Genomic DNA, 25,239 nt, shown 5'->3' on the forward strand with positions numbered 1-25,239 from the left:
ATGTAGCTTTCGCTAAACAACATGTTGCAGAGAATTAAATATCCTACATTTCCCACAAAACAACTAGTCCAACTTGACTTCATGCCGTTTTAAGGCGATCATCTCCTGCTCGGTCTTCGATTTTGCTGTGAGAGTTCAGAAAACAGACAGTAAAAAACAGGAAAAAAAATGAACAGACAGGCATCAACAAACATGAACAGAGATTAGAGAATGCGAATTTGAGACAGAAAGGAGGAGAAGACGGGAAAAACTTGACCTTAGCTGATTTACCCAAACCGGAAGTGGTGGGGAAATTTCCTTTTCCTCCAGCTCCTCGGGGCTTTCTTAAATATAAAAAGTGAAAGCTCTTTATTAATTGGAAAAAATCGGCTTCATTTATGTACTTTCTTTTTGATTTTGGCCTAGGAAAAAGGGAAAAGTAGAACTGCCGAAACCCGGGATCGAACCAGGGACCTTTAGATCTTCAGTCTAACGCTCTCCCAACTGAGCTATTTCGGCAGCTGTTTCAGCTGAGCTGCGCTTTTATCCTCCTGGTTGTTTTGCCGCCCCGGGTCTTCTGCCCACCTGAAGCTGAAGCTGGGAATGCAGGTTCACCAGGGCCCGCGTGTGGTGGCCTCTGTCTGCCAAGGCCACCACCTCCGAGAAGCCTTCTCTGATCACATCTCCTGACAAGATCCAGCCCTTACTGTTTATTGTTAGCTTTACTGTTTTCCTTGTTGACTGACCGACTGAATGAATGAATGAATCCTATCAAGCTCAGAGCTCGGCTTTCTCAAGCCCCCTTCTCTGCACAAAGGAAAAAGGTCACTCCCTGGGCGCAGCTCGAGGCGTGCCAGGGATGCCAACCCCACCAGGCCTGCGGGAGGACGTGTCATTTGGAACGCAGTGTTCCTCGGGCCAGGAGTGACTCAGATCCGGCCTCTGAGCGTGGCCTCCATGCTTGTGCGCACCTGCTCAGCTTCCCAGCAGGAAGACGTCAACAGGTCGGCAACTAGGCTGGGCTCTTCGCTTTGGGAAGTGGGCGGTGGGACGGTGCAGCTGTCATCCGGGAGAGAATGAGGAAGTGCAGAGGTGCCTCATGACCTGAAGTCATTCAGTAAGTGTTCGCCGAGCACTTAGTGACCGTTTGACCCATCAACGAATACAATCACAGGCAAGCTGCGGTGGCTCAGGCTAGAATGCCAGAGCTTTGGGAGCCTCCTTCTTCTGCGAATCCCAGGTAGAAGAAGAATCGCTTGTGGGTAGGGGTTCGAGACCAGCCTAGGCAAAATAGTGAGCTCCCCATCTCTACCCCCACCCCTGGGCCAAAAAAAGCCAAATACACTAACAAAATAAGTCCATATAATAGAAAACGCTAAGAAGAAAAATAAATACCTGCACCGTGGGGTCAGCAAGAGAAGGGAAGATCGAACAAGACTGAAGAGCCAGCCATGGGAAGACCTGGAGGAAGAGCATCCCAGGTGGAGGGAACAGCTAGTCCAAAGATCCTGAGGTTGAAACAAGCTTGGCTTGTTGGAGGGACAAAAAAAAGTCGTGATGGAAGAGGTAGAGAGGAGGAAAGAAAACAGGAAGGTCTGAGTGGTGGACAGAGACTAGATCTTGCCATCTTTGGAGGCACAGGAGAGGAGCCTGGATGCTCTGGGTCTTGGAAAGCCATGGGGGAGTGAGACGATTGACATCTGCAAAGTCGCTCTGGCAGGAAGTCCGCAAGGAGGCAGTTGGAGGTGTTGATGAAGGGATGAATTTGAGACAGGCTTCGGAAGGAGGGTGGGAGGATTTGATAGATTTCATATAGGGAATGGGGAAAGGAAGGGGTGAAGGATGACACCCAGCGGCTCTCTGGGCTACTGGATGGATGGTGGACACTTCTTTTTTTGAGACGGAGTTTCGCTCTCGTTACCCAGGCTGGAGTGCAATGGCGCGATCTTGGCTCACTGCAACCTCCGCCTCCTGGGTTCAGGCAATTCTCCTGCCTCAGCCTCCTTAGTAGCTGGGATTACAGGCACGCACCACCATGCCCAGCTAATTTTTTTTTTTTTTAGTAGAGACGGGGTTTCACCATGTTGACCAGGATGGTCTCGATTTCTTGACCTCGTGATCCACCCGCCTCGGTCTCCCAAAGTGCTGGGATTACAGGTGTGAGCCACCACGCCCGGCCCCGGTGGACACTCTTGCCCGAGGGCAGGTGCCTCAGGGTGAGTAAGGAAATCCAGCCTTCTGTCACAGGCATGTTATGTTTTGACCTGCCCATTAGACTTCCAAATGGAAGCACTGGGTCAGCCAATTTCCTGAACTTCCTGGAGCAAACCAGAGTCCCCTTAAGGGTTCTCAAACCTGGTGTCATGGGCTGAATTCTATCACTCCAAAATGTGTATCTTGAAGCTGTAACACCCAATTCCTCAGAATGTCACCATATTTGGAGACAGGGCCTTTAAAAATGAGATTAAGCTGAAATGAGGTCATTAGCGGAAGCCCTAATCCACTATGAGTGCTGTCCTGGTGAGAGGAGGAGATTATGATTGGGACACAGACACAGGCGCAGGAGGACCACCATGTGAGGACATGGGGGCGGGGGCGTGGGTGGAGAGGTAGCCATTCGAAAGCCCTGGAGAAACCAAGCCTGTCAGCACCTAGGTTTTAGACTTCCAGCCGCCAGAAAAGTGAAAAAATACATTTCTGTATCTCTAGCCCCTGAGCCTATGGTATTTTGTTATGGCAGCCTGAGAAGACTAATACACCTTCCAACCTAACACTCACTGTGGCTGGATTTTCCGGAAGAGTGGAAAGATTTCACATTGCTTCCCTTCTGAGATTCTTCACTCCCTTCCTGTCAAGAATAGAGCCCCTTCTGAAGATCCCTCTGCATAAGTATGGCAAATGGCCTTTGGGGAGCCCAGCATTGCGTATTCATTTCTGGGTATCAGGTCTGGCTAGATCCAGCTCCAAATAGCTAGGCCAGCAATGCAGCACATCCAGCTCCGAGCCTGTGAGAGGAGGAGTGGGATTTAGTGTCCGTCCGGATTTTCAGTTGACAGCAATCCCAAAGCAAGATGTGTGTTTTGCAAATGTGTGTTGCTAAAGGACTTGAGGAGGGAAAACTGGAGTCTCATGACAATTGTTCATTTTTTTTTTTGAAAAGTTAAAAATTCCTTAATTTTTTATTTCTGGTACCACTACCATGGTTTACAGGGCAATATACCTGATGTCATGAAAAGCAAAAGCAAAAGACAAAGCTACAACAGATGAAAGGCCTCAGGAATGTACATGTAATTGACACTACATTGGGTCAGTCAACAGCTGCACTTTTTGCAAACTGAGGCAGTGACAGTCCTGAACGAGAAGGGTTTCCTGTTCAAGCTGCAGTCACTTTTCTGACCATGGATCATCGTCCTTCTGTGGCAGAGTCTTACAGGTCATCTAATGCATTTGGGACGACCGTCTCGAAGTAACCTCAGCTTTCCCGACAGCTCCTCGCTCTCCCTCCTGCTAAGAACTGGAGCCTTGTCTGCTGTTTTTAGAACCTTCTGCCACCACATCCACCACTTCCACCACCAGGTCCATAACCACCGCCATAGGGACTGCCCCTTTTTATGGGTCCATAATTTGATTGCTCTTGTCCACTATAATTTCCAAAATCATTGTAGCTCCCACCACCGCCATAGTTACCACCGCCAAAATTTCCTCCTTCATTGTAACCATCATCTCCTCCACCACCGCCACCAAATCCACTACCTTGGTTTCCATGTCCTGGCCCACCACCACCATAGCCCCCTCTACTACTATAACCGGGACCATTGCCATAGTTACCACCATCACCAAATCCATTATATCCACCATCACCTCCTCCATCACCACCTCTGCTGCCACCACCTCCACCTCCATAACCTCCTCTTCCACCAAAGTTTCCACCGTGGCCAAAATTACCTCCACCACCTCCAAAGTTTCCTCCACGACCCATAAAATTGCCAGATCCGGGAGTTGGGGAGAGATAGCATGGGGAGAAATGCCAGATATAGGTGATGGGGAGGAAGGCAGCACATCACACTGCCATGTGTGTGCCTATGCAACAATCTTGCATGTTCTTCACATGTACCCAAAACCTAACATGCAATAAAAAAAATTTTATCATAGATACAAATGTCACCTGTTTTCTAGAAAAAAATACTAAAGACAACTTAATGGGAAAAAAAATTGCCAGATCTACGTCCACAGCCTCTCTGTGGTCCAGCAGACTGCACCTCTTGTTTAGAAGGGCCCAGTAACAGTGTGGTGTTTCTGAACAACAGTTTTATCAACTGCATCATGATCATCAAAACTTACCAAAGCAATTCCTCTTCTTTTTCCACTCTGCCTGTCTTCCATAACTTCTATGGTTTCAATCTTGCCATACTTTTCAAAGTCGTCTCTCGAATTATACTCTTCTGTATCTTCTGTAATAGCACCAACAAAAATCCTCTTCACTGTTAGATGGGGCCAGGCTTTACAGAATCCGCTCTCGAAACAGCTCACTTTCGTTCCACTACACGCCCATCAGCACACGTCGCTGCATCCGCCTCTTCAACACAAGAATAAGTCACAAAACCAAAGCCCCTGGAACGTTTTGTGGGGAGATCTCTCATTAACACACAATCTGCAAGTGTGCCCATTTCTCAGTGTTCTCTTAAACTGTCATCTGTCGTTCCAAAGCTCCGACCACCATGAAACAGTTTCCTCAACCGCTCTGTTTCCTTTGGATCATGGCCCTCCTCCCGCCGGCGGCCATGGCGATGGCCAGTCAGCGGTTTTACCTCCACTTTGAGACCGGACTCGCCTCTTCCAACTCGAGCTCAGTATCAATTGTTATTATTATTTTTAATAGCGACAGGGTCTCGCTATGTTGCCCAGGCTGGAGTGCAGTTGCTGTTCACAGGCACGATCCCACTACTCATCAGCACAGGAGTTTTGACCTGCTCCGTTTCCAACCTGGGCCTGTTCACCCCTCCTTGGGCAACCTGGTGGTCCCCCCGCACTTGGGAGGTCACCATATTGATGCTGAACTTAGTGTGGACACCCGATCGGCATAGCACACTACAGCCCAGAACTCCTGGGCTCAAGCGATCCTCCCACCTCAGCCTCCCAAGTAGCTGGGACTACAGGCACGTGCCACCGTGCCCTGCTATTTGTTAATGATTTTTAAACTACTTACTCACTTTGTTCCCCATAGCATTTTCTCAAATCATTCAGTTCATAAAACCAATCTCCTATTTTTCTCACTTTATAATGTATCAGCTCCATACCTTGCATATAGAAGGCTGTCAATGAATATTTCTTGGATAAACAGGTTGCTGGGTCTTAATTAATTATTTAATGTCTCCTAAGGCTTCCGTAACAGATCACCACAAACTGAGTGGCTTAAAACAAGAGACATTCCCCATCTTAAAAAAAAAAAATTTAAGGCCGGGTGCTGTGGCTCATGCCTGTAATCCTAGCACTTTGGGAGGCCGAGGTGGGTGGATCACCTGAGGGTCAGGAGTTCAAGACCAGCCTGGCCATCATGGTGAAACCCCATCTTAAAAAAAAAAACCAGAAATTAATTCTCTCCCAGTTCTGAAGACCAGAGCCCAAAGTCAAGGGGTCAGCAGTGCTTGCTCCTTCTGGAGGCTCTGAGGGAGAAACTGTCCCATGCCACCACCCACCCCCAGCTCTGGCAGTGGCCTCAGTGTACTTTCTCATGTAATTTCATCACCGCACTCTCTGCTGTCTTGTTCACATGCCTTCCTCTCCATGCCTCTGTGTACTTTCCCCTTTTGTTGTTATTTTTTTTTGTAGAAATGGGAATCTCACTATGCTGCCCAGGGTCAAGCCATCCTCCCACCTCAGCCTCCAAAAGTGCTGGGATTACAGGTGTCAGCTACCACAGTGACCTGCTGTTTCCTTTTCTGTCTCTTATAAGGACACACGTCACAGCATTTAGGATCCACCCTAATCCGGGATCATCTCATCTTGAGCTCTTTACCTTAATTACCTCTTCAAAGACCCTTGGATTCCAAGTAAGGTCAACTTTTGAGGTTCTGGGCAGACACAGCTCATAGAGGATCACTATTCATCCCACTACAATTACCCATCACAGCTGGGCGCGGTGGCTCACGCCTGTTATCCCAGCACTTTGGGAGGCTGAGGCGGGCAGATCACCTGAGGTTGTGAGTTCGAGACCAGCCTGACCAACATGGAGAAACCCCTTCTCTACTAAAAATACAAAGTTAGCCAGGCGTGGTGGTGCATACCTGTAATTCCGGGTACTCGGGAGACTGAGGCAGGAGAATCGTTTGAACCCAGGAGGCAGAAGTTGTAGTGCACTTCACCCCAGGCAGCAGTGCAAGATTCTGTCTCAAAAAAAAAAAAAAAAAGGCTGGGTGTGGTGGCTCATGCCTATAATCCCAGCACTTTGGGAGGCTGAGGCGGGTGGATCATGAGGTCAAGATGATCGAGACCATCCTGGTCAACAACGTGAAACCCCGTCTCTACTAAAAAAATACAAATATTAGCTGGGCGTGGTGGTGCGTGCCTGTAGTCCCAGCTACTTGGGAGGCTGAGGCAGGAGAATTGCTTGAACCCAGGAGGTGGAGATTGCAGTGAGCCGAGATCGCGCCATTGCACTCCAGTCTGGGTAACAACATGATACCATGCCCAGCCCATCATGTCGTTTTAAAAAATATGAAGTACAAGGTTTAAAAAATTGTAATAGAGCCGGGCGTGGTGGCTCACGCCTGTAATCCCAGCACTTTGGGAGGCCGAGGCGGGTGGATCACGAGGTCAAGAGATCGAGACCATCCTGGTCAACATGGTGAAACCCCGTCTCTACTAAAAATACAAAAATTAGCTGGGCACGGTGGTGCGCGCCTGTAGTCCCAGTTACTTGAATGCTGAGGCAGGTTCCTGCTTGAACCCAGGAGGCGGAGGTTGTGGTGAGCCGAGGTCACGCCATTGTACTCCAGCCTGGGTAACAAGAGCAAAACACCGTCTCAAAAAAAAAAAAAAAATTGTAATAGAGAGGCCAGGTGCAGTGGCTCACACTTTGGGAGGTGGCGCACGACTGTAATCCCAGCTGCTCGGGAGGCTGAGGCAGAAGAATTGCTTGAACCCAGGAGGTGGAGGCTGTGGTGAGCCGAGATCACGCCATTGCACTCCAGCCTGGGTAACAAAAGCGAAACTCCCATCTCAAAAACAACAAAAAATTGTAATAGATGAAAAACAAGGGTCGATATCGGAGGACTCCTACTGTTTTTCTTTAAAGCATATTAGTTGTATCTGACTTTTAAAAACTAGGTATATCATTTTTATAAAAACCGAATAAGAAAGGAAAGAAAAGAAAGCAGAGAAAAATAGAATTCCAAAAGTCCAGAAAGGTACAGACTTGGAGAGTCAAGAGTCACTCCCACCTGCCACCCTAGTCCCAAAGGCCCCTATGTCTACAGCGACTGTGACTGATGTGACCTTGGGTGAGTCACGGAGCCTCTGTCCGTGCCTGTAGTTTTCAGTCTGATGTGGAGAAAACCTTGGTAGGATGGTTGAGGATGCAGTGTGAACACTACAGCACTTACCCATACTCCCGCACATGTTAAGAGCTGTATATTGTTGGCAGTTGCTGAGGCTCTTTTTACCATGATGCCAACCAGAAACATGAATATACCCACATATTTGTGTGCATATATAACATTTTTTTGACACAGAAATGAACCTACTGTGCACACTGCTGAGCCCTCCCTTTTTTCTGCCTCGCAGCTCTCCTGTGAGGGCAGGGCATCCTTGGAAGGGCCGTAATTCAGTGTTACAGGCACACCTGTGTGGCGCACATCCTCGTGTACCTACTCAGTATATTTTGAAACACTGAAAATCATCGCCAGCAAGGTCTCCCGTGTTTAAAAAAAAAAAGAAAAAAAGAAGTCTTTGGTCTCCCCGTCGGGGAATCGAACCCCGGTCTCCCGCGTGACAGGCGGGGATACTCACCACTATACTAACGAGGACAAACCTTACTCATCTTTCTCCAGCTGAGTTCCTATGTCAGCGGGGTTCTCCCGCTGTAGTTCCTACCGTCTCCGGGCCACCCAGGCTTGGCGCTGGGCGCCCTGGCTGCTGGGCTTTCCTGGAGCAGGCAGAAGGTCCCTTGAGTGGCTGGAGACACTGCACGTCCGGAAGCTAAAGCACCTGAACTAACAGCATGAAGGGCACTTCCTGTATCACCATTCCCAGGAAGGAGCCTTGTCAACGAGGGGATGTAGCTCAGTGGTAGAGCGCATGCTTTGCATGTATGAGGCCCCGGGTTCAATCCCCGGCATCTCCACACTTTTCTTTTCGTCTTTTTCTTGCAAATCAGTCAGGCATAACCCTGACAGCCCCATCAACTTGCCTGGGAAGAAAGCTCACTTGAAGGAGCTGCACCAGCGCAAGTCCCTTCCTCCAGTCAAAAATTCCCTGGGCCACTCCACCAGAGATCCGCATTCAGGTCGGCGACGGGGCCCGGGAATCTGCCATTTAAAATGAACAGCTTCCAGTTACTAGTTTCATAAAGTAGAAAAACACTGGATTCCTAAGAAAGGTTCTGCAGCTGACCATTCATTAACTCTTGAGCACCTCATGTTAAGTTCTGTGCATGCACTGAGCACTTACTGTGTGCTGGGTAAAGTGTACATGTCCTGGTATCCCTGGGTAAGGCAGGCCAGGCAAGCTTTCTCAGCCTTCTTGGACTATATTCCAGTCTTGGAGACTAACAATAAGCAAGTAGTGATATGTTGTTTTTTTGAGACTGTCACCCAGGCTGGAGTGCAATAGCACGATCTCAGCTCATTGCAACTTCCGCCTCCCGGGCGTTTCTCCCGCCTCAGTAGCTGAGATTACAGGCATGCGACATCTTGCCCGGCTAATTTTTATATTTTAGTAGAGATGTGTTTCACCATGTTGGCCAGGCTGGTCTTGAACTCCTGACCTCAGGTGATCCGCCTGCTTCAGCCTCCCAAAGTGCTGGGATTACAGGCATGAGCCACTGTGCCCGGCCCTAGCAAGTAGCGATACGTTTTATGAAGACAACAGCGATGAGGTGGAAACTCAGGGGTGCATGGGTAGGGGCTGCTTCAGATAAGCCGCCAGGGACGACCCCTGCAGAAACAGTGCGTCAAGCGGAGGAAGCGGCAGGTGCCAAGGTCCTGAGGTTGCAGGAAGGGCGCTCCGTGTTAAGGGGCAAGGAGAAAGCCCCGTCCCGGAGCTTAGTGAATAAGGATGAACTTTATTTTGGAAGACGCTGGAAGGCATCTGGGGAACCTGACACTGGGGAACCGAACCAGATTCAGGTTTGCAAAGGCTCCCTCTGGCTGCCATGCGGAGAATACACCCTGGGCGTGGGTGGGAGTGGGGAGACCGGGAAGGAGGGGCAACCACCGCTCAGGGAGCTGCTGGAGTCTCCCTCCAGGGATGCAGAGAGGAGGTGCCAGCGTGATGGAGTTCAGGACAAATTCTGGACGTGGCTGCATGATTTCCTAACGTAGGGGCAGCACGCTTTATTTCACCGTTGCTCCTAGTGAGTCGGGAAATTTGGTTTCCTCTCACTGAAGTGTTTAATTGCACATGAATTTTCCTTGCTTTCTGGTGCTGGTCCCGATGGGGCAGATTTCCATATGGAGCAACGTAGGGTCAAAGGGCATGGATGCTTTAAATACGCACTTCTCTGCTGCGCAGACTGGAATACAGTGGTGCAATCATAGCTCACTGCAGCTTCAAACTGCTGAGCTCAAGCAATCCTCCCACTTCTGCCTCCCCAGCATCTGGGACTACAGGTATGCTTCACTACCTCCAGCAAGTATTTTTCACTCTTTTTACAGAGACAGGGGTCTCGCTATATTGTTCAGGCTGGTCTCAAACTCCTGGCCTCAAGTGATCCTCTCATCTCAGCCCTCCAGAGTGCTGGGATTACGGGTGGAAACCACCATGCCTGGTTTGTTTTAAATATTGCTAGATTTGGGGCCAGGTGCAGTGGGCCACACTTGTAATCCCTGCACTTTGGGAGGCCAAGGTGGGTGCATCACCTGAAGTCAGGGGTTTAGAGACCAGCCTGGCCAACATGGTGAAACCTCTTCTCTACTAAAAATACAAAAAGTTAGTTGGGTGTGGTGGTACACACTTGTAGTCCCAGCTATGCAGGAGGCTGAGGCAGAAGAATCGCTTTAAACCTGGAGGCAGAGGTTGCAGTGAGCCGAGAAAGCACCACTGTACTCCAGCCTGGGCAACAGAGCAAGACTCCATCTCAGAAAAAGTAAATAAAAAAAAAATTTTTTTTAAAGGCTATGGCAACTTACATATTCAGTAACAATGTATGAAGGTGCCCCTTTCCTTATATTCTCATCAGCATTTCCCCACTCTATTGGGAAAGAAGTAGAACTGAATTATTTGCTTTTTTCCTGCCCACTTTCTGGGTGAGCATGTTTTCAGGTATCTACCAGCAATGTGGATGCAGTTTTGTTTTTTTTTCGAGATGGGACTCTTACTCAGACACCCAAGCTGGACTGCAGTGTCACGATCTCAAGTCACCACAACTTCTACTTCCTGGGTTCAAATGATTCTCATTTGAACCTCGAGTAGTTGGTATTACAGGTACGCGCCACCATGCCCGGATAATTTTATATTTTTTATTCAAGATGGTGTTTTGCCATTTGACCAGGCTGGTCTCAAACTCCTGGCATCAGGTGATCCACCTGCCTCAGCCTCCCAAAGTGCTGGGATTATAGGCATGAGCCACTGCACTCGGCCTTAGATGTAGTTTTTCAGTAGAGATGGGGTTTCACCATGTTGGTCAGGCTAGTCTCGAACTCCTGACCTCACTTCTTCATGGCCTTTGCCCTTTGTGTTTTTCTCGCCAAATTGCAATAGGTCATCCAATAGTATGATGCTGTTTGTCGTGTTTTGCAGTATCTTTCATCTTCGTTTATACAATTTAACATGTCGATCTAAGATTTTGATAAAATGTCTTCCCTTTCCTTCATAGTTTCTAGGATGTTTAACTTTGTTTTTGTTTGTTTTGCTTTGTTTTTTGAGAGAGACGGGGTCTCACTCTGTCTCCCAGGCTGGAATGCAATGGTGTGATCTTGGCTCCCTGGGCTCTTGCCGTGGAAGATGGAAGGACAGGGGCCTCCCCACTCCCTGGTCCTGCCTGGGGCACTCCTGTCGTTCCTTCTTGCAGGAGGACCTACCCCATGCTCTCCCTTCCACCTTGGCCACAGAGGAACAAGGGAGGCACACGGAGGGGTCTGCAGGCCCCATTCAAGGCTCCTCCTCTGCGGCATGGCAGCGGGGCCTGAGCAAGGCCAAGATCAGCTCTGCTCCCTGCCATCTGAGAGCTGACCACGAGGAGATGAGATGCCCACTCCCTGCAGCTGCAGCACAGGAAAGGAGCTGGCAGCCACCCTTCCACGAAGGCATGGGGCCTAGGAGTCCCCGGCCAGCCCCTTCAAGATGAAAGCAGAGCTCAGAGGCTCACATAATGTCTGGGATGGCTCTGAGGCCCCGGCTAGGCGGCCCTCCCTGATGCCAGAGAGGGAAGAAAGGCAGGAAGGACACGCCCTCCACTTGCCTCCTCGGCTCTCTGGCAGGGTGGGCGGGGACTACAGGGGTCTCCAGCCCTACCGTTCCACAGGGACTAACGTAGTCCAAAGAGCACATTGAACAGAACAGCGTCCAGTACGTGAGATGAAATCATCATCTGCAGAACTGACAATTCAAAAGTCACGCAGGTGAGACGGCACGGTCAGTAGCAAGCTTCATACAGGATGGAGCTGAGATGGACGGGGATTCCCAGGGCTTGACCTGCTTCCTGAGAGCAGGCCATGGAGCCCATGCCAGGCAGTCACAGTTGCAGGGTGACGAGCTGCTGCCGGCCCTCCAGGCCCCAAACCAGTCCTCAGCCCTGCAGCCAGGTGTCTGGTCAGTGGTCAGTGGTGGGGGGCCAGGCTTTCTCCACGTTGGGGTGCATGGCCTGTGGAAGCCACTCGCAGTACTCGGCCAGCAGGTCTGCAGGGGGAAGGAGGACAGCGTCAGAGTGACCTGGGTCCAGGGACTCTCCTGAGGTGGCAGGAAGCCGGCCAGCAGTGGTGGGGCCAGATCCTCCCACCAAGCCAGGGCTCACCAGGCACAAAGCTCAAGGCCTGCCTCGGCGACCCCGTCCCGTCCACTCCTACCCCCTGGCCCTGGTCAAACTTACATTTGGGGTTTTTCTTCCAAGCAGCCAGCAAGGCTTCACGGCAGTCAGCCTTCTCTGCAACCAGGGCCCGCAGGAGGCTCTCCGTCCGGGGCTGTAGCCTGTGGGGCAGGAGGCAGGTTGGTGGCAGGCGGCCGGGACACAGACTGTCTGCTGCTGGGGTCGGAAAGCAGGGCAGGCATCACCCCACCACCAGCTCCGCCCAGGAGCGTGTGGTGACGCACACCTGTATCCCCAATTACTTGGGAGGCTGAAGTTGGAGGATCCCTTGAACCTGGGAGTTGGAGGCTGCAGTGAGCCATGATTGCATCACTGCACTCCAGCCTGGGTGACAGAACCAGACCCTGACTCAAAAACAAACTGGCTTGGCACGGTGGCTCAAGCCTGTAATCCCAGCACTTTGGTAGGCCGAGGCAGGCAGCTCACCTGAGGACAGGAGTTCAAGAACAGCCTGGCCAACATGGCGAAACCCCATCTTTATTAAAAATACAAAAAAAAAAATTAGCCAGGTGTGGTGGTGTGCACCTGTAGTCCCATCTATTTGAGAGGCTGAGGCAGGAGAATCCCTTGAACCCAGGAGGCAGAGGCTGCAGTGAGCCGAGATCACACCGTTGCACTCCAGCCTGGGCAACAAGAGTGAAACTCTGCCCCAAACAAATGAAACTCAAAAGCAAAAAAACACAATTCTCTAGACAGGCCTAAAAAATAAACAACAAAATAAAAGAGAAGGTGAAGGGTCCCTTTCCTCTAATTATCCCAGAACAGAAGACCCTTGATCCCATCTCCTCCCATCCACTCTGGCCGCCTCTGGTCCACATTCCTTGCCCACCAAGGCTGCTCAGTGCATGCAAAATGTCCCGTCTAGAACCTGCCTCCACATCTGTGCCTGGCTCTGCCCTGCCTCCTCTGAATCTGCCCATATCTGTGCCCAGCTCCAACCCTGCCTCCTCTGAGTCTGGGCAGGCTCTCCCTGCCCAGCCCAGTCGCACTCCACCCCCTGCCCACTGAGGCCTTACCTGTGTCCTGCCGTGGCACATGGATGGTGCCAGGATCCCAGCCCCAAGAACCTAGCCAGCACAGGGTCATACAGGGAAACGTGCCCTGGTGACTGACGTGGCTCCTGACAGCCCAGTCCCTGTGCCCCAAACCCCTGCACCAGAGGCTCTGCCAGCCCCAGGACAAGGGGAGTGTCTGTGGGTCTGGGCCACAGGCAGGAGAGCAGAAGCAGGAGGCGGAGGGCAGGGATGAGCCCTGGAGCAGAGGTGGTGGGTGGGGAGGGGCAGGGCAGGTCTGTACTCAGCTGGGAGGAGGCCCCCAGGGCCAGGAGGGCAGGATGCCTGCCACTGATACCTGGCGGTCTGTGGGAGCTGCCCAGTATCTCCCTTCCCCTGAGTTCATCCTGGATAGGCTAGGCCCTGAATCCAAGGACTGTTATCCTTATAAGGAGAGAGCACAGAGAGGGACCCAGACACACACAGAGACATGGCCACATGCAGATGGAGGCAGGGATGAGAGTGATTCGGCCACAAGCATGGGAGGCCAGCAGAGACAGAGGGACCCGCCTCGAGCGAGAGCTGCTGCACACCCGTGTGTGGCCCTTTGTCCCAGCTGCCCTGGGGAAGTCATCCAGGCCCCCAACCCCTCCTGCCCACCGTGAGGCTCCCACAAAGGCTGTACCTGGCCCATGTCTTCAGCATGGTGCTGGGGCTAGACAGCAGACAGCCCTGGTATGAGGCCAGCTTGCAGAAGACCTGGCAAGAGACCACAGGAAGGGGTGGGCCCTGGGCTGCCCCCTGCCCACAGTACCGAGACGAGGGCCAGGGGCCGCTGTGCCACCTACCTGCCCTTCCAGCAGGAACCGGGCAAAGTGCTTGTAGCGGTCAATGCCCTCTGGAAAGTCTACCTCGATGGCGGGGAGTGGCCAGCCCACGCGATCTGGAGGGCAGGAGCCAGTGAGCCAGGGACCCTTCTGCAGCGGTCTTCCCAAGTCCCATCCCTGACCCACCCGAGACACACACGTCCAGGGACAGGGGATGGGGCCGTGTGTCCAAGAAGCCCAGGGCTGCAGGAGGCTCAGGATGCCCAGGATGTTGCCCCAACTCACAGAACACGCTGGCACGGTGACATAGCACCCGCCCCCGCTCAGGGCAGTAGGTTGGGGCTGGCTCCTCCAGAGGCTTGTCGAATTGGCAGTAAGAGGGCAGCAGGGCCGGGATCCACTGGACCTCCACGCTGGAGACGCCTGGGGGCCGGGGGAGGAGGCTGGGATCACAGTGGCACCCTCCATGGGAGGGGCTCCTATGCCTCCACTCCAGGGTCCCAGCCACAGGCCCATCAGAGCCACCGTGAAGGGATGAAGGGCTGTCTGCAGGCCTCAGTACCTTTCATGTACATCTTGGTGGTCTCCACGATTTCCTGGTAGACTACAAACTCGGGGAGCTCTTTGAAAAGGACAGAGCTGGGGTGGATGAAGACGGGGTCATCGAGGAGAGGGGTCTGCAGAGAATGGAGAGTTATGTGGTCAGTGAGGAACCCAACCCAGGGCTTCCACATGCTCTCAACCCAGGAGAATCTGACTATCCACTCCCAGCCACAAAAGTAGGAGAACGTTCCATCAGCCAGGAAATGCGGCCCATCCACAACACTGCAGTCTGATCCAGCCATAAAAAGAAGGAAGCACTGACTCCCGCCATGGTGTGGCTAGGTTTTGAAAGCATCGCGCCCAGTGAAAGAGGCCAGACGTGAAAGGCCACGTGTGTTAAGATTCCACTTGTGCCAAACGCCCAGAATAGGCAGATCCACAGACAGAAAGCAGGATCATGAAAACGGGGGTGAAGAGGAACCAGGGACCCACAGCTAAGAGGTGTGGGGTTTCTTTGTGGGGTAATGAAAATGTTCTAAAGTTAACTATGGTAATGGTTGCAAAACTCTGTGAAAGTACCAAAACCACTGAATTGAATACTTTGAAAGGGTTCAAATGCAGGCCAGATGCAGTGGGTCACACCTGTAATCCGAACACTTTGGGAGACCACGGTGGGAGGATTGCTAGAGGCCAGGAGTTCAAAGCTAGCCTGGGTAACTGCCTCTAAGCCCAGCATTTTGGGAGGTTAACGCAGGTGGATTACCTCAGGTCAGGGGTTCGAGACCAGCCTGGCCAACATGGTGAAACCCCTTCTCTACTAAAAATACAAAAATTAGCTGGCTGTGGTATCACATGCCTATAATCCCAGCTACTTGGGAGGCTGAGGCAGGAGAATTGCTTGAACCTGGGAGGTGGAGGTTGCAGTGAGCTGAGTTCTTGCCACTGCAGCACTCCAGCCTGGGTGAGAGAGTAAGAGTGTCTCAAAAAACAAAATAACAACAACAACATTAGCCAGGGGTGCTGGTGTGCCCCTGTAGTCCCAACTACTCAGGAGGCTGAGGTGAGATTGTTTGCAACTGGGAGTTGGAGGCTGCACTGAGGAATGATTGTGCCACTGCACTCTAGCCTGGGCAACACAGCAAGATCCTGTCTCTAAAAAAAACAAAAAAACCCAAAAAGAATTTATATGCTGTGTGAATTCTATTTCAATTAAACTGTTATTTAAAAAAAAAAAAAAAGTTGGGAGTGAGAACTGAACCAAGGAAAATGGGATTCTACTGCCCTACCTGTTCCTTGGTGGGGTATTTCCCAGAGCTTTTGGGGACCCACAGCTGAGAGGGAGGTGTGGGGGGGGCACCTTGTAGGCATTCCTCCACTTGTCCTCTAGCAGCTCCTCGCTCTGTACCCTGCGGGCCAGGTGGTCCCCCAGGCCAGCCGTCACGATCTGTCGCAGGAAGGTCACCTGACTCTCGGTGGGCGGCTGCATCTTGGGATCCACGAAGAGCTCAGCCTCGGGGCACACGGCATTGACTGAGGGGAGAGCCAAGGGTGAGGACGGTGGCAGCAAGGCCCGGGGCCAGCTCTGCTCTGACCTCCTAGAGCATCCCAACCACACTTAGTGATCTGGCCTCAGCCACCTATTCATCCCAGCCACTCCCCAGAGGCCACCAGCAGGACACAAAGCCCCCAGCAGGCAGGACTGCAGCTGGCCCCACCCACTCCTTCTTTCTTGGGACAAAGCCCTAAGTCCTGCCCGGGCAGCAGCGCATTCTGCTCGGAGATGACCCTCCCCAGCACCCAGGCGGCCTCAGACTCAGTCCTGGTCCATGATGTAAAGAAGGGGTTTGCCGATGAAATTCCTGGAAATGGTCAATACAGGAACAGGACAGCTGGCAGGTGCCCTGGTCTCGTCCTTCCCTTCTCCTTCCTTCCTGGAAGGCAGAGGTGACTAAGCCTCCAACTACCTTCTCAGCCCACAAGGTGATCTTAGGATGGAGGCCACAGCGAATGGTGGGAGGATGGCGGCAGAGAAACGCCCTGGGCTGCTGACCCAGTGGCTCCCCTTCCTTGCAACAATAAACATCTAACGTCACCAAGCCACTGTAACCTGTGCTGTCTGCAGGCTGAATATAATTCTGAGCTGCTGCACCTGGGATGGGCTGCTCAAGAAAGCCACAGCCAGAGGGACGCAGAGCACAGTGACAGGGCCACCACCATGCACCTGGGATGGGCTGCTCAGGAAAGCCACAGACAGAGAGACGCAGAGCACAGTGACAGGGCCACCACCATGCACCTGGGATGGGCTGCTCAGGAAAGCCAGACAGAGAGACGCAGAGCACGGTGACAGGGCCACCACCATGTACCTGGGATGGGCTGCTCAGGAAAGCCACAGACAGAGAAACGCAGAGCACGGTGACAGGGCCACCACCATGCACCTGGGATGGGCTGCTCAGGAAAGCCACAGCCAGAGAGACGCAGAGCACGGTGACAGGGCCACCACCATGCACCTGGGATGGGCTGCTCAGGAAAGCCACAGCCAGAGAGACGCAGAGCACGGTGACAGGGCCACCACCATGCACCTGGGATGGGCTGCTCAGGAAAGCCACAGCCAGAGAGACGCAGAGCACGGTGACAGGGCCACCACCATGCACCTGGGATGGGCTGCTCAGGAAAGCCACAGCCAGAGGGACACAGAGCATCTGGCACTGGGAGAAGGACGAGCTGGAAGAGAGCCATCAAGTCTGGCATCAAATCCTGGGATCTGCTTGAACGGAAGGCAAGTTCCCCACTAGCCTTGGGTAAAAGAACATGGCTTGCCTCGAAGAGACCCAGTGTCCACGCTGCCCTCTCTGTGCAGGGTCCTCCTGCCATACATTGGAAGACCCTTCCTCTTAAGCTTCCCTAGGTGCTGGCGGCAGGAAGCATCAGTGCTGCTGAGACAAGCTACAGCGTCCAGGGCAAGGTCTCATCCTTCTGCATGAGAAGGGTCTGGGGATATCTGGGAGGGAAGAGGGCTCTAGGCCAGGGTGGCGATGGAAAATGGCAGGGGGAATCAGGGAAAAGGCAAAACCAAGAGACAGCCTGGTGGTGGAGGGTGCAGGGTGAGGCTCGAATCCGTCAGTGCCCTGCTCGTGTGCGTGTTCCCTCGTGCCTACAAACGCTCCCCAAATATTGGTTTAGGGTTATAAATACATTTTGGTGAGTCGCAAGTTTGCAAACATGGACTCTATGGATCGCTTTGCTCAGAACAAGTTTAAACATTATAAGCACGCAGCTCAGACTGCCCGCCGAGTCCAGGCGTGAGCCGGCGCGGGCTGTACCTGCGGTGGTCAGCTGGCCCCGCAGGCGCCGGATCTCCATCATGGCTTTGTACCGCAGCCCGTTGGCTTCGCAAAACTGGGGTGTGCAGCCAGAGTACTCACAGGCTCCCACGGCGCCTGGGAGACAAAGCGGGGGCATGTTCCCTCCCTGACCCATCCCAGGCCGGGGTGACCCTTCCGACACCCTCCACCGGGCAGGACACAGACCTAGCAGCACCATGAGGTCGCCGAGCTTCAGAGAAGCCCCCTGCCCTGCCCAGGTCCTCTTCATCTGGGCCACCCGGGCCCGCTTGCCCTTCAGCCTGGCGAGCTCCTCGTCACTGGACGCTGGTCTGTAAACACACACACACACACACACACACACACAAATTGTCTGGGCTGTGGCCCCAGCTGCCCTCAGGGCCTCAGTGGCAGGAACACCTCTAATCGCCAGGACAGGCTCAGAAGCCTTGTGGGGTCACCTGTGTGAGCTGGGTCTTTCCTGCCCTTGACACTCCTGGTTCTTTGGTCTTCAGACCCCGACTGAAACTGACGCCACTTTCTGCTTCTCTGGAGAACTCTATTATTCTCCCATGGGATTGTGATGAGTAGCTGGGATTACAGGTGCCACCGCCATGCCCAGCTTTTGTATTTCTAGTAGAGACGGGGTCTAACCGTTTTGGCCAGGCCGATCTCAAATTCCTGACCGCTCATCTGCCTGCTCTGGCCTACCAAGACTGAGATTACAGGAATGAACCACCATGCCCCTGGCAAAAGCTGCTTTTAAAGTTCAAATTCACGGACCCCGAAAAGATACAAGATGCAGAGAAAGCAAGTTGCAGTGTCGGCTGGTCCCATTTCTGCAAGGTAAGTCTCTGTCGGTGCAGAGCGCAGGGAAAGGTCTGGAACCGTGCTCATCAATAGCTGGCCCCTAAGTCTCTGTCGGTGCAGAGCGCAGGGAAAGGTCTGGAACCGTGCTCATCAATAGCTGGCCCCTAAGTCTCTGTCCGTGCAGAGCGCAGGGAAAGGTCTGGAACTGCGCTCATCAATAGCTGGCCCCTAAGTCTCTGTCGGTGCAGAGCGCAGGGAAAGGTCTGGAACCGTGCTCATCAATAGCTGGCCCCTAAGTCTCTGTCCGTGCAGAGCGCAGTGAAAGGTCTGCAACCGCACTCATCAGTAACTGGCCCCTGCTAAGTCTCTGTCGGTGCAGAGCGCAGGGAAAGGTGTGGAACTGCACTCATCAATAGCTGGCCCCTGGCCACATGTGGCTGTTTAAAGTACTTAAAAACAGGTAAGATCTTAAGTCAGTTTGTTACCATAATTGCCACATGGGCCGGGCGCAGCAGCTCACACCTGTAATCCCAGCACTTTGGGAGGCCGAGGCGGGTGGATCACGAGATCAAGAGAGCGAGACCATCCTGGTCAACATGGTGAAACCCCGTCTCTACTAAAGATACAAAAAATTAGCTGGGCATGGTGGCGCGTGCCTGTAATCCTACCTACTCGGGAGGCTGAGGCAGGAGAACTGCCTGAACCCAGGAGGCGGAGGTTGCGGTGAGCAGAAATGGCGCCATTGTACTCCAGCCTGGGTAACAAGAGCGAAACTCCGTCTCAAAAAAAATTGCCACATTTCCCAGGCTCAGGCTGCAGTGTGCAATGGCTCACGTAGTGATGCGGTATAAAGCAAAGTTCCTGGTTAGGGTGGGTTGGGCTGGGTGGGGGCAGGAGGGGGATAAGCAAAGAAAAATCATCCAAATCTGAAGATTCCCCAGTGTCCACCTGATTGCCTCCCCAGCTAGTGTCTGCTCTGTCATCTGACAAGATGATACAAACACAGGCAGACTGACCCCAAGGGAAGCAGCAGACTACACAGAGGCAAAGGCTCATAAAGTCACTGAAGTGATGTCGAGGGCCTGCCTGCACCATTCCGAGTTGATGAGAGATGGTGGCAGCAGAAGCCTGGCTCATAGCTGAGAGAGGGACGGTCAAAACTGATGACGTGGTCAGACACAGTGGCTCACACCTGTAATCCCAACACTTTGGTGTGTGGATCACGAGGTCAGGGAACCGAAACCATCCTGGCCAACATGGTGACCCCAACTCTACTGAAAATACAAAAATTAGCTGGATGTGGTGACAGGCGCCTGTAGTCCCAGCTACTTGGGAGGCTGAGGCAGGAGTATCGCTTGAATCCGGGAGGTGGAGGTTGCAGCAGTGAGCTGAGATTGTGCCACTGCACCCCAGCCTGGTGACAGAGCAAGACTCCGTCTCAAAAAAATAAAAAATAAAGTAATTAAGGTGCAACAGATCTAATAACAAAACACAAAAAAACCTGATGTCGGAAAGGCTGTTTCATGAGGAATGCTGTGAATGCTGAAGACTGACCAAGCCCCTGAGAAACTCAGGTTGCCTCCATAAATTTCTGCAGAAACGACCCCTTTTATCATCCAGCTGCCAGAGGGAGATCTATGCAACAGGATGCCAGGAATTTCTAAAGAATTGTTCATTCTAAGAAGTAGCATGTAGTCATAATCTAAATTTTTCTAGGTATATGTGGGTGTGAAGAAAAAGAAAAGAAGCCAATTTTGTTAAATATATAATGCACTAAACGTACTTTCACAGTCTTAGTGCCACTTTTTCTTCTTTTTGAAAAGGGTCTTACTCTGTCACTCAGGCTGGAGTGCAGTGGCATGATCTCGGCTCACTGCAACCTCTACCTCCTGCGTTCAAGTGATTCTCCCACCTCAGCCTCCTGAGCAGCTGGGATTACAGGTGTGAGCCGCCACACCTGGCCTTACTTAGTGCCACCTTTCAAGGATATTGCTTTTCCCTACTTTGGTCTGTGTTTTAAATGATTTCACTCAAAGTGTCCTTTTTCTGGAATCTATGACCCCCTGATGATGAGTGGAGGACCCCCACCCCACCTCCTAGTCTCACTATTTCACGTGACCTATAAGGGGCAGCAGACAGGGACCACCAAGGCCACTGCAGAGATGAGAATGCAGATGGGTTCAGACAGAACGAGGGTCTTGCAAGAGGCCACCCGACAAGCCGGCAATTCCCCAGGAAGCTGGGGTGCAGGTCACCTCTCAGCCCAGAGCCCCCACTGGGACTAAGCTTGGCCCCGAATGCCCAGCCGCTAACCTCGCACCTGTCCAGCTCCTCAAACAGCTCCCGCACCGTCATGGTGGCCACGATGGTGATGGCGTAGGGCAGGCAGCCGTGTTGCCGGCTCAGTGCCAGCATCTTGGCGTAGCGGGGCGCCACGGGGAAAGTGGCCATGGTCCGGCCCAGCGCGGTGATGGGGCAGCTCAGCCGGTCCTTCTGCAGTTGCTTCACCCTGCAGATGGAGGTGGTGATGGTGCTCCGAGAGGAGGTTCTGGAGCCAGAGCCGGAAGGCCCCACGCTTGAGGCGGCTCAGGCCCAGAAAAGGGGGGAGAGGGCCCCACTCGGCGCAGCATGCAGGCATGCTCTTGGACCTACCTTTCTGCTTTCTGGGGCGCCTGCAGGGCACCCAGTGCGATCAACAGCTCCTCGGCAGCAATAAGGGCTTCCACAGAGGGGGGCGTCGGGAAGGGGAAGTTGATGACCTGGGACATGAGGAGACGTGGCAGGGATAGGGTGAGTGCTGAGAAGCAGGTCCAGTGCTCCTGTTCTGTCTGCGGCAGGTGCTCCCTCCACCCCGCTCTGGGCTCAGCTCATGCCAGCAGGGACACAGAGGCCTGGGGCCAAGGGAACTCACATCATCCACTCACTCAAAAACACGTCCCAAGCACTGGCGAGGCCCTGGGGGCTGTGCTTTGCGCCGCTGGGTGCTTTTTCTGGCTTTTGTTTTTAAACGTACTGTTACACTCATGAGGACTGAGTGGCATTTGACCAGGAGGGGCTGCAGGTAGTCAGTGAGGCATCATGTGAATAAATTGGCCAGGTGTGGTGGCTCACACCTGTAATCCCAGCACTTTGGGAGGCCGAGACGGGTGGATCACCTGAGGTCAGGAGTTTGAGACCAGCCTGCCCACTATGGTGAAACCCCATCTCTACTAAAAATACAAAAATTAGCCGGGTGTGGTGGCACTTGCCTGTGGTCCCAGCTACTTGGGAGGCTGTGACAGGACAATGACTTGAACCTGGGAGGCAGAGGTTTCCATGAGCCGAGATCGTGCCACTGCACTCCAGCCTGGGCAACAGAGTGTGACCCCATCTCAAAAAATAGTAATAATGTGAATAAATGTATCACAATGGCCAAAAGGTAGAAGCAACCCATACGTCTATCAGCGGAGGAACGGATGAACAAAACGTCATCTATCCGTAAACGGACTATGATTCAGCCACAAAAACACGTGAAGCAGCGGCACACGCTACACCACAGGTGGACCTTGAGAGCATCACACTCAGGGAAAGGCGCCAGGCACAAAGGCCACATGCTGTAGGATTCCATCTGCATGAAATGTTCCGAATAGGCAAAGCCATAGAGAGGACAGGGCAGAGGGGCCAGGGACTGGGGGTGGTGACAGATAAAGGGTACAGGGTTTCTTTCTGGGGTGATGAAAATGGTCACGGTGGTGATGTTTGCTCAACTTTCTAAGCATACTTTCAACGGGTAACTGTGTGGTACACAAACTCGATCTCAACGAAGCTGGAGGCGGGGTGGTGAGCCCGCAGCAGGCACGCAGGTGCGGAGGGGACGCTAGGCCCAGGTCTGGGGGAAGACAGGTGGGGGCCTGCTCCGAGCTGACTCAAGAGCCAGGGGAAACCACTGCCGAGTTCCCACAGAGGGGACTTGATGTCACCCCAGAGAGTGGTCCCAGTCATGCTGAGCCCCCAGTCCGCACCTGACTCTTTCTAGCCACGTGACCCACAGTCAGGCCTGTCTGTCTCAGTGCCTCAGGCTCCTCATCTGAAAAATGGGGTGATAACACTAGTAACTCCCTCCTAGGGTGGCTGGGAGGATAACCTGAAGTCACACGTGCAGAGCACCCAGTACATACTTGGCACCCATTATTTTTTTCTTTTTACCTTTTTTTTTGAGACAGAGTCTTGCTCTGTCGCTCAGTCTGGAGTACAATGGTGTGATCTCAGCTCACTGCAACCTCTGCCTCCCAGGTTCAAGCAATTCTCCTGCCTCAGCCTCCCAAGTAGCTTTAATTATAGGCGCCCACCACCATGACTGGCTAATTTTTTTTTTTGGAAATACAGTCTTGCCCTGTCGCCCAGGCTGGTGTACAATGGTGTGATCTCAGCTCACTGCAACCTCCGCCTCTCGGGTTCAAGTGATTCTCCTGCCTCAGCCTCCTGAGGAGCTGTGATTACAGGCATGCACCACCACACCTGGCTAATTTTTTGTATCTTTTGTAGAGACAGGATTTCACCATGTTGGCCAGGTTGGTCTCAAACTCCTGACCTCAGGTGATCCACCTGCCTCGGCCTCCCAAAATGCTGGGATTACAGGCATGAGCCACCATGCCTGGCCTCCCTGGCTAAGCTTTTTTTGTATTTTTAGTAGAGATGGGGCTTCACCATGTTGGCCAGGCTGGTCTTGAACTCCCGACCTCAGTGGTGCAGCAGCCTCAGCCTCCCAAAGCGCTGGCATTATAGGTGTGAGCCACATGCCCGGCTGGCATCCATGATTTTATGAGGTGAAAAAATCAAGCCCAAATCAGTGTGTAAAAGATCACACAATATTCAGAAAACCCCAGTCAGTAATAAAGAACAGGAGCTCATGTGCTTGGAAACATAACTGGGGACACAGGCCACAAATAGTGGACAGTGGGATGTGCTTCACCTTCTCCCTGATGGTGTGAAGTATCTGAATTTTTTATAATTTTGAACATATTAATATGAACATCCAGAAATATCAGTACACACAGATGTTTGAAAGGCACTGGAAGACCATGTGGGTTCTGTCACTTATGAGCTCTGTGTCCCTGACAAAGACCTTCACTTCCTTGCCTTAGTTTCCTCATCAGTTAAATGGGGATCTGAACAACCACAGGACAGCACACTGCATGGCACGGGGTAGTGCCTGGCTCAGCCTGCCCTGGAGCAGGGGGAGGGGGTGACCCTAGAGGGATCCCCCCTCCACTGAAGGACTGGGTCAGAGAAACCTGCAGCCAGGAAGAGCCGGCAACGTGTTCTGTGTGCCCCAGGACGGATGGCCCATGGGCAGCATGCAGGACCCGGCTGCCTCTCTTCCAGGCAGCCCTCCCCTGGGTGCCCACGGGAAACACAGCACTGGGGAGGCGGTGGTCACAGGAGCCCAGAGGCTCTGGGAGCACCTGCCCACACACTGCTGTGTAAGTAGCTGCCGAAGGCCAGGCAGCAGCAGGCTCAGCTCTGGGCTCCCTGCCTTGGGGAAAGGGAGGTGCCCCTGGGTGGCTGGGAGTGGGGCTGGGGCAGCAACTGACCTTTTCAATGTTAAGAGCCTTCATCTGAAGGATTAGGTCTTCAACAGGCCTCCGGGTGATTTCTGGAGGAGGAAACTGTTCGAAGTCACCAAAAACCGCAGAGGAATACAGCCTGGGGAGAGAAGTCGGGAAAGCAAACAGCATTCAGTCATGCCACTGGGATGGGATCTAGACACCCACCAGCCATGGCGCTTCACCTCTTCCTGCCTCGTTCTCCTCACCTGTGAAATGCAGCTCAAATTGCAGCTGCCTGGTGGAGAATTGATAAAGATTAATTAGCTACTACTCCACAGGCTGGGTGTGGCAGCTCACACCTGTAATCCCAGCACTTTGGGAGGCCAAGGTGGGTGAATCACGAAGTCAGGAGATCGAGACCAGCCTGGCCAACATAGTGAAACCCCATCTCTACTAAAAATACAAAAATTAGTTGGGCATGGTGGTGCTTGCCTGTAATCCCAGCTACTTGGGAGGCTGAGGCAGGAGAATCGCTTGAATCCAGGAGGCAGAGGTTGTGGTGAGCCGAGATAGGGTCACTGTACTCCAGCCTGGGTGACAGAGCGAGACTCCGTCTCAAAACAAACAAAAGCTATTATTCCATGTAGAGTGACTGCTTAACACAGGGGATGGTGCATAGCACTCTACACTTTAATTGCTTCCTACTGGTTTTCTTTGTATACTTTCTAAATTTTCTACTTTTGAAGTTAACATGTAGCCCTGACAAAAGGAACAGCAATAAAACTATTATAGAAATAAATAAATAAACACACACACAACCACACACACACACAACCACAAACTATTATAGATCACACACACACACACACATAATCACAGCACACGGATTAGGAGAAGCTATTTGTCAATGACACATCTGGTTAGGATCTAATATCGAGGTTATATAAAGAACTCTTACAGATTAATAATAAAAGGACAAGTAACCTAATTTAAAAAATG

At 52.4% G+C, this 25,239-nt stretch overlaps 1 protein-coding gene and 3 non-coding genes across 7 annotated transcripts in view; 1 reads left to right on the top strand and 3 right to left on the bottom strand.

Annotated features, from left to right (window-relative positions):
* Nucleotides 1-425: 425 nt before the first annotated feature.
* Nucleotides 426-498, bottom strand: TRNAF-GAA (transfer RNA phenylalanine (anticodon GAA)). The gene has a single exon. It is a non-coding gene; the product is annotated as a tRNA-Phe (tRNA).
* Nucleotides 499-7,931: 7,433 nt separating this feature from the next.
* Nucleotides 7,932-8,003, bottom strand: TRNAD-GUC (transfer RNA aspartic acid (anticodon GUC)). The gene has a single exon. It is a non-coding gene; the product is annotated as a tRNA-Asp (tRNA).
* A 245-nt stretch (nt 8,004-8,248) lies between these two features.
* Nucleotides 8,249-8,320, top strand: TRNAA-UGC (transfer RNA alanine (anticodon UGC)). Its single transcript has one exon. It is a non-coding gene; the product is annotated as a tRNA-Ala (tRNA).
* A 2,321-nt stretch (nt 8,321-10,641) lies between these two features.
* Nucleotides 10,642-25,239, bottom strand: part of DHX37 (DEAH-box helicase 37) — a 47,017-nt gene continuing 32,419 nt past the window's right edge. For 3 of the 4 annotated variants that reach the window (XM_035258155.3, XM_035258154.3, XM_054239096.2), the window contains 12 exons: nt 24,286-24,397; nt 21,365-21,471; nt 21,033-21,221; nt 18,110-18,234; nt 17,903-18,019; nt 15,940-16,112; nt 14,602-14,716; nt 14,325-14,462; nt 14,061-14,155; nt 13,898-13,971; nt 12,224-12,321; nt 10,642-12,033 (listed from right to left, as the gene is read on the bottom strand). In XM_035258155.3, the coding sequence (XP_035114046.2) occupies nt 11,948-12,033; nt 12,224-12,321; nt 13,898-13,971; nt 14,061-14,155; nt 14,325-14,462; nt 14,602-14,716; nt 15,940-16,112; nt 17,903-18,019; nt 18,110-18,234; nt 21,033-21,221; nt 21,365-21,471; nt 24,286-24,397 (1,429 nt within the window). In that variant the 3' untranslated portion in view covers nt 10,642-11,947. Of the gene's footprint in view, nt 12,034-12,223; nt 12,377-13,897; nt 13,972-14,060; nt 14,156-14,324; nt 14,463-14,601; nt 14,717-15,939; nt 16,113-17,902; nt 18,020-18,109; nt 18,235-21,032; nt 21,222-21,364; nt 21,472-24,285; nt 24,398-25,239 lie in introns of all 4 variants that reach the window. The other variant, XM_054239097.2, reaches the window with a different exon arrangement.

The sequence above is a fragment of the Callithrix jacchus genome, chromosome 9 (assembly GCF_049354715.1).
Source record: "Callithrix jacchus isolate 240 chromosome 9, calJac240_pri, whole genome shotgun sequence".
Taxonomy (NCBI): Eukaryota; Metazoa; Chordata; class Mammalia; order Primates; family Cebidae; genus Callithrix; species Callithrix jacchus.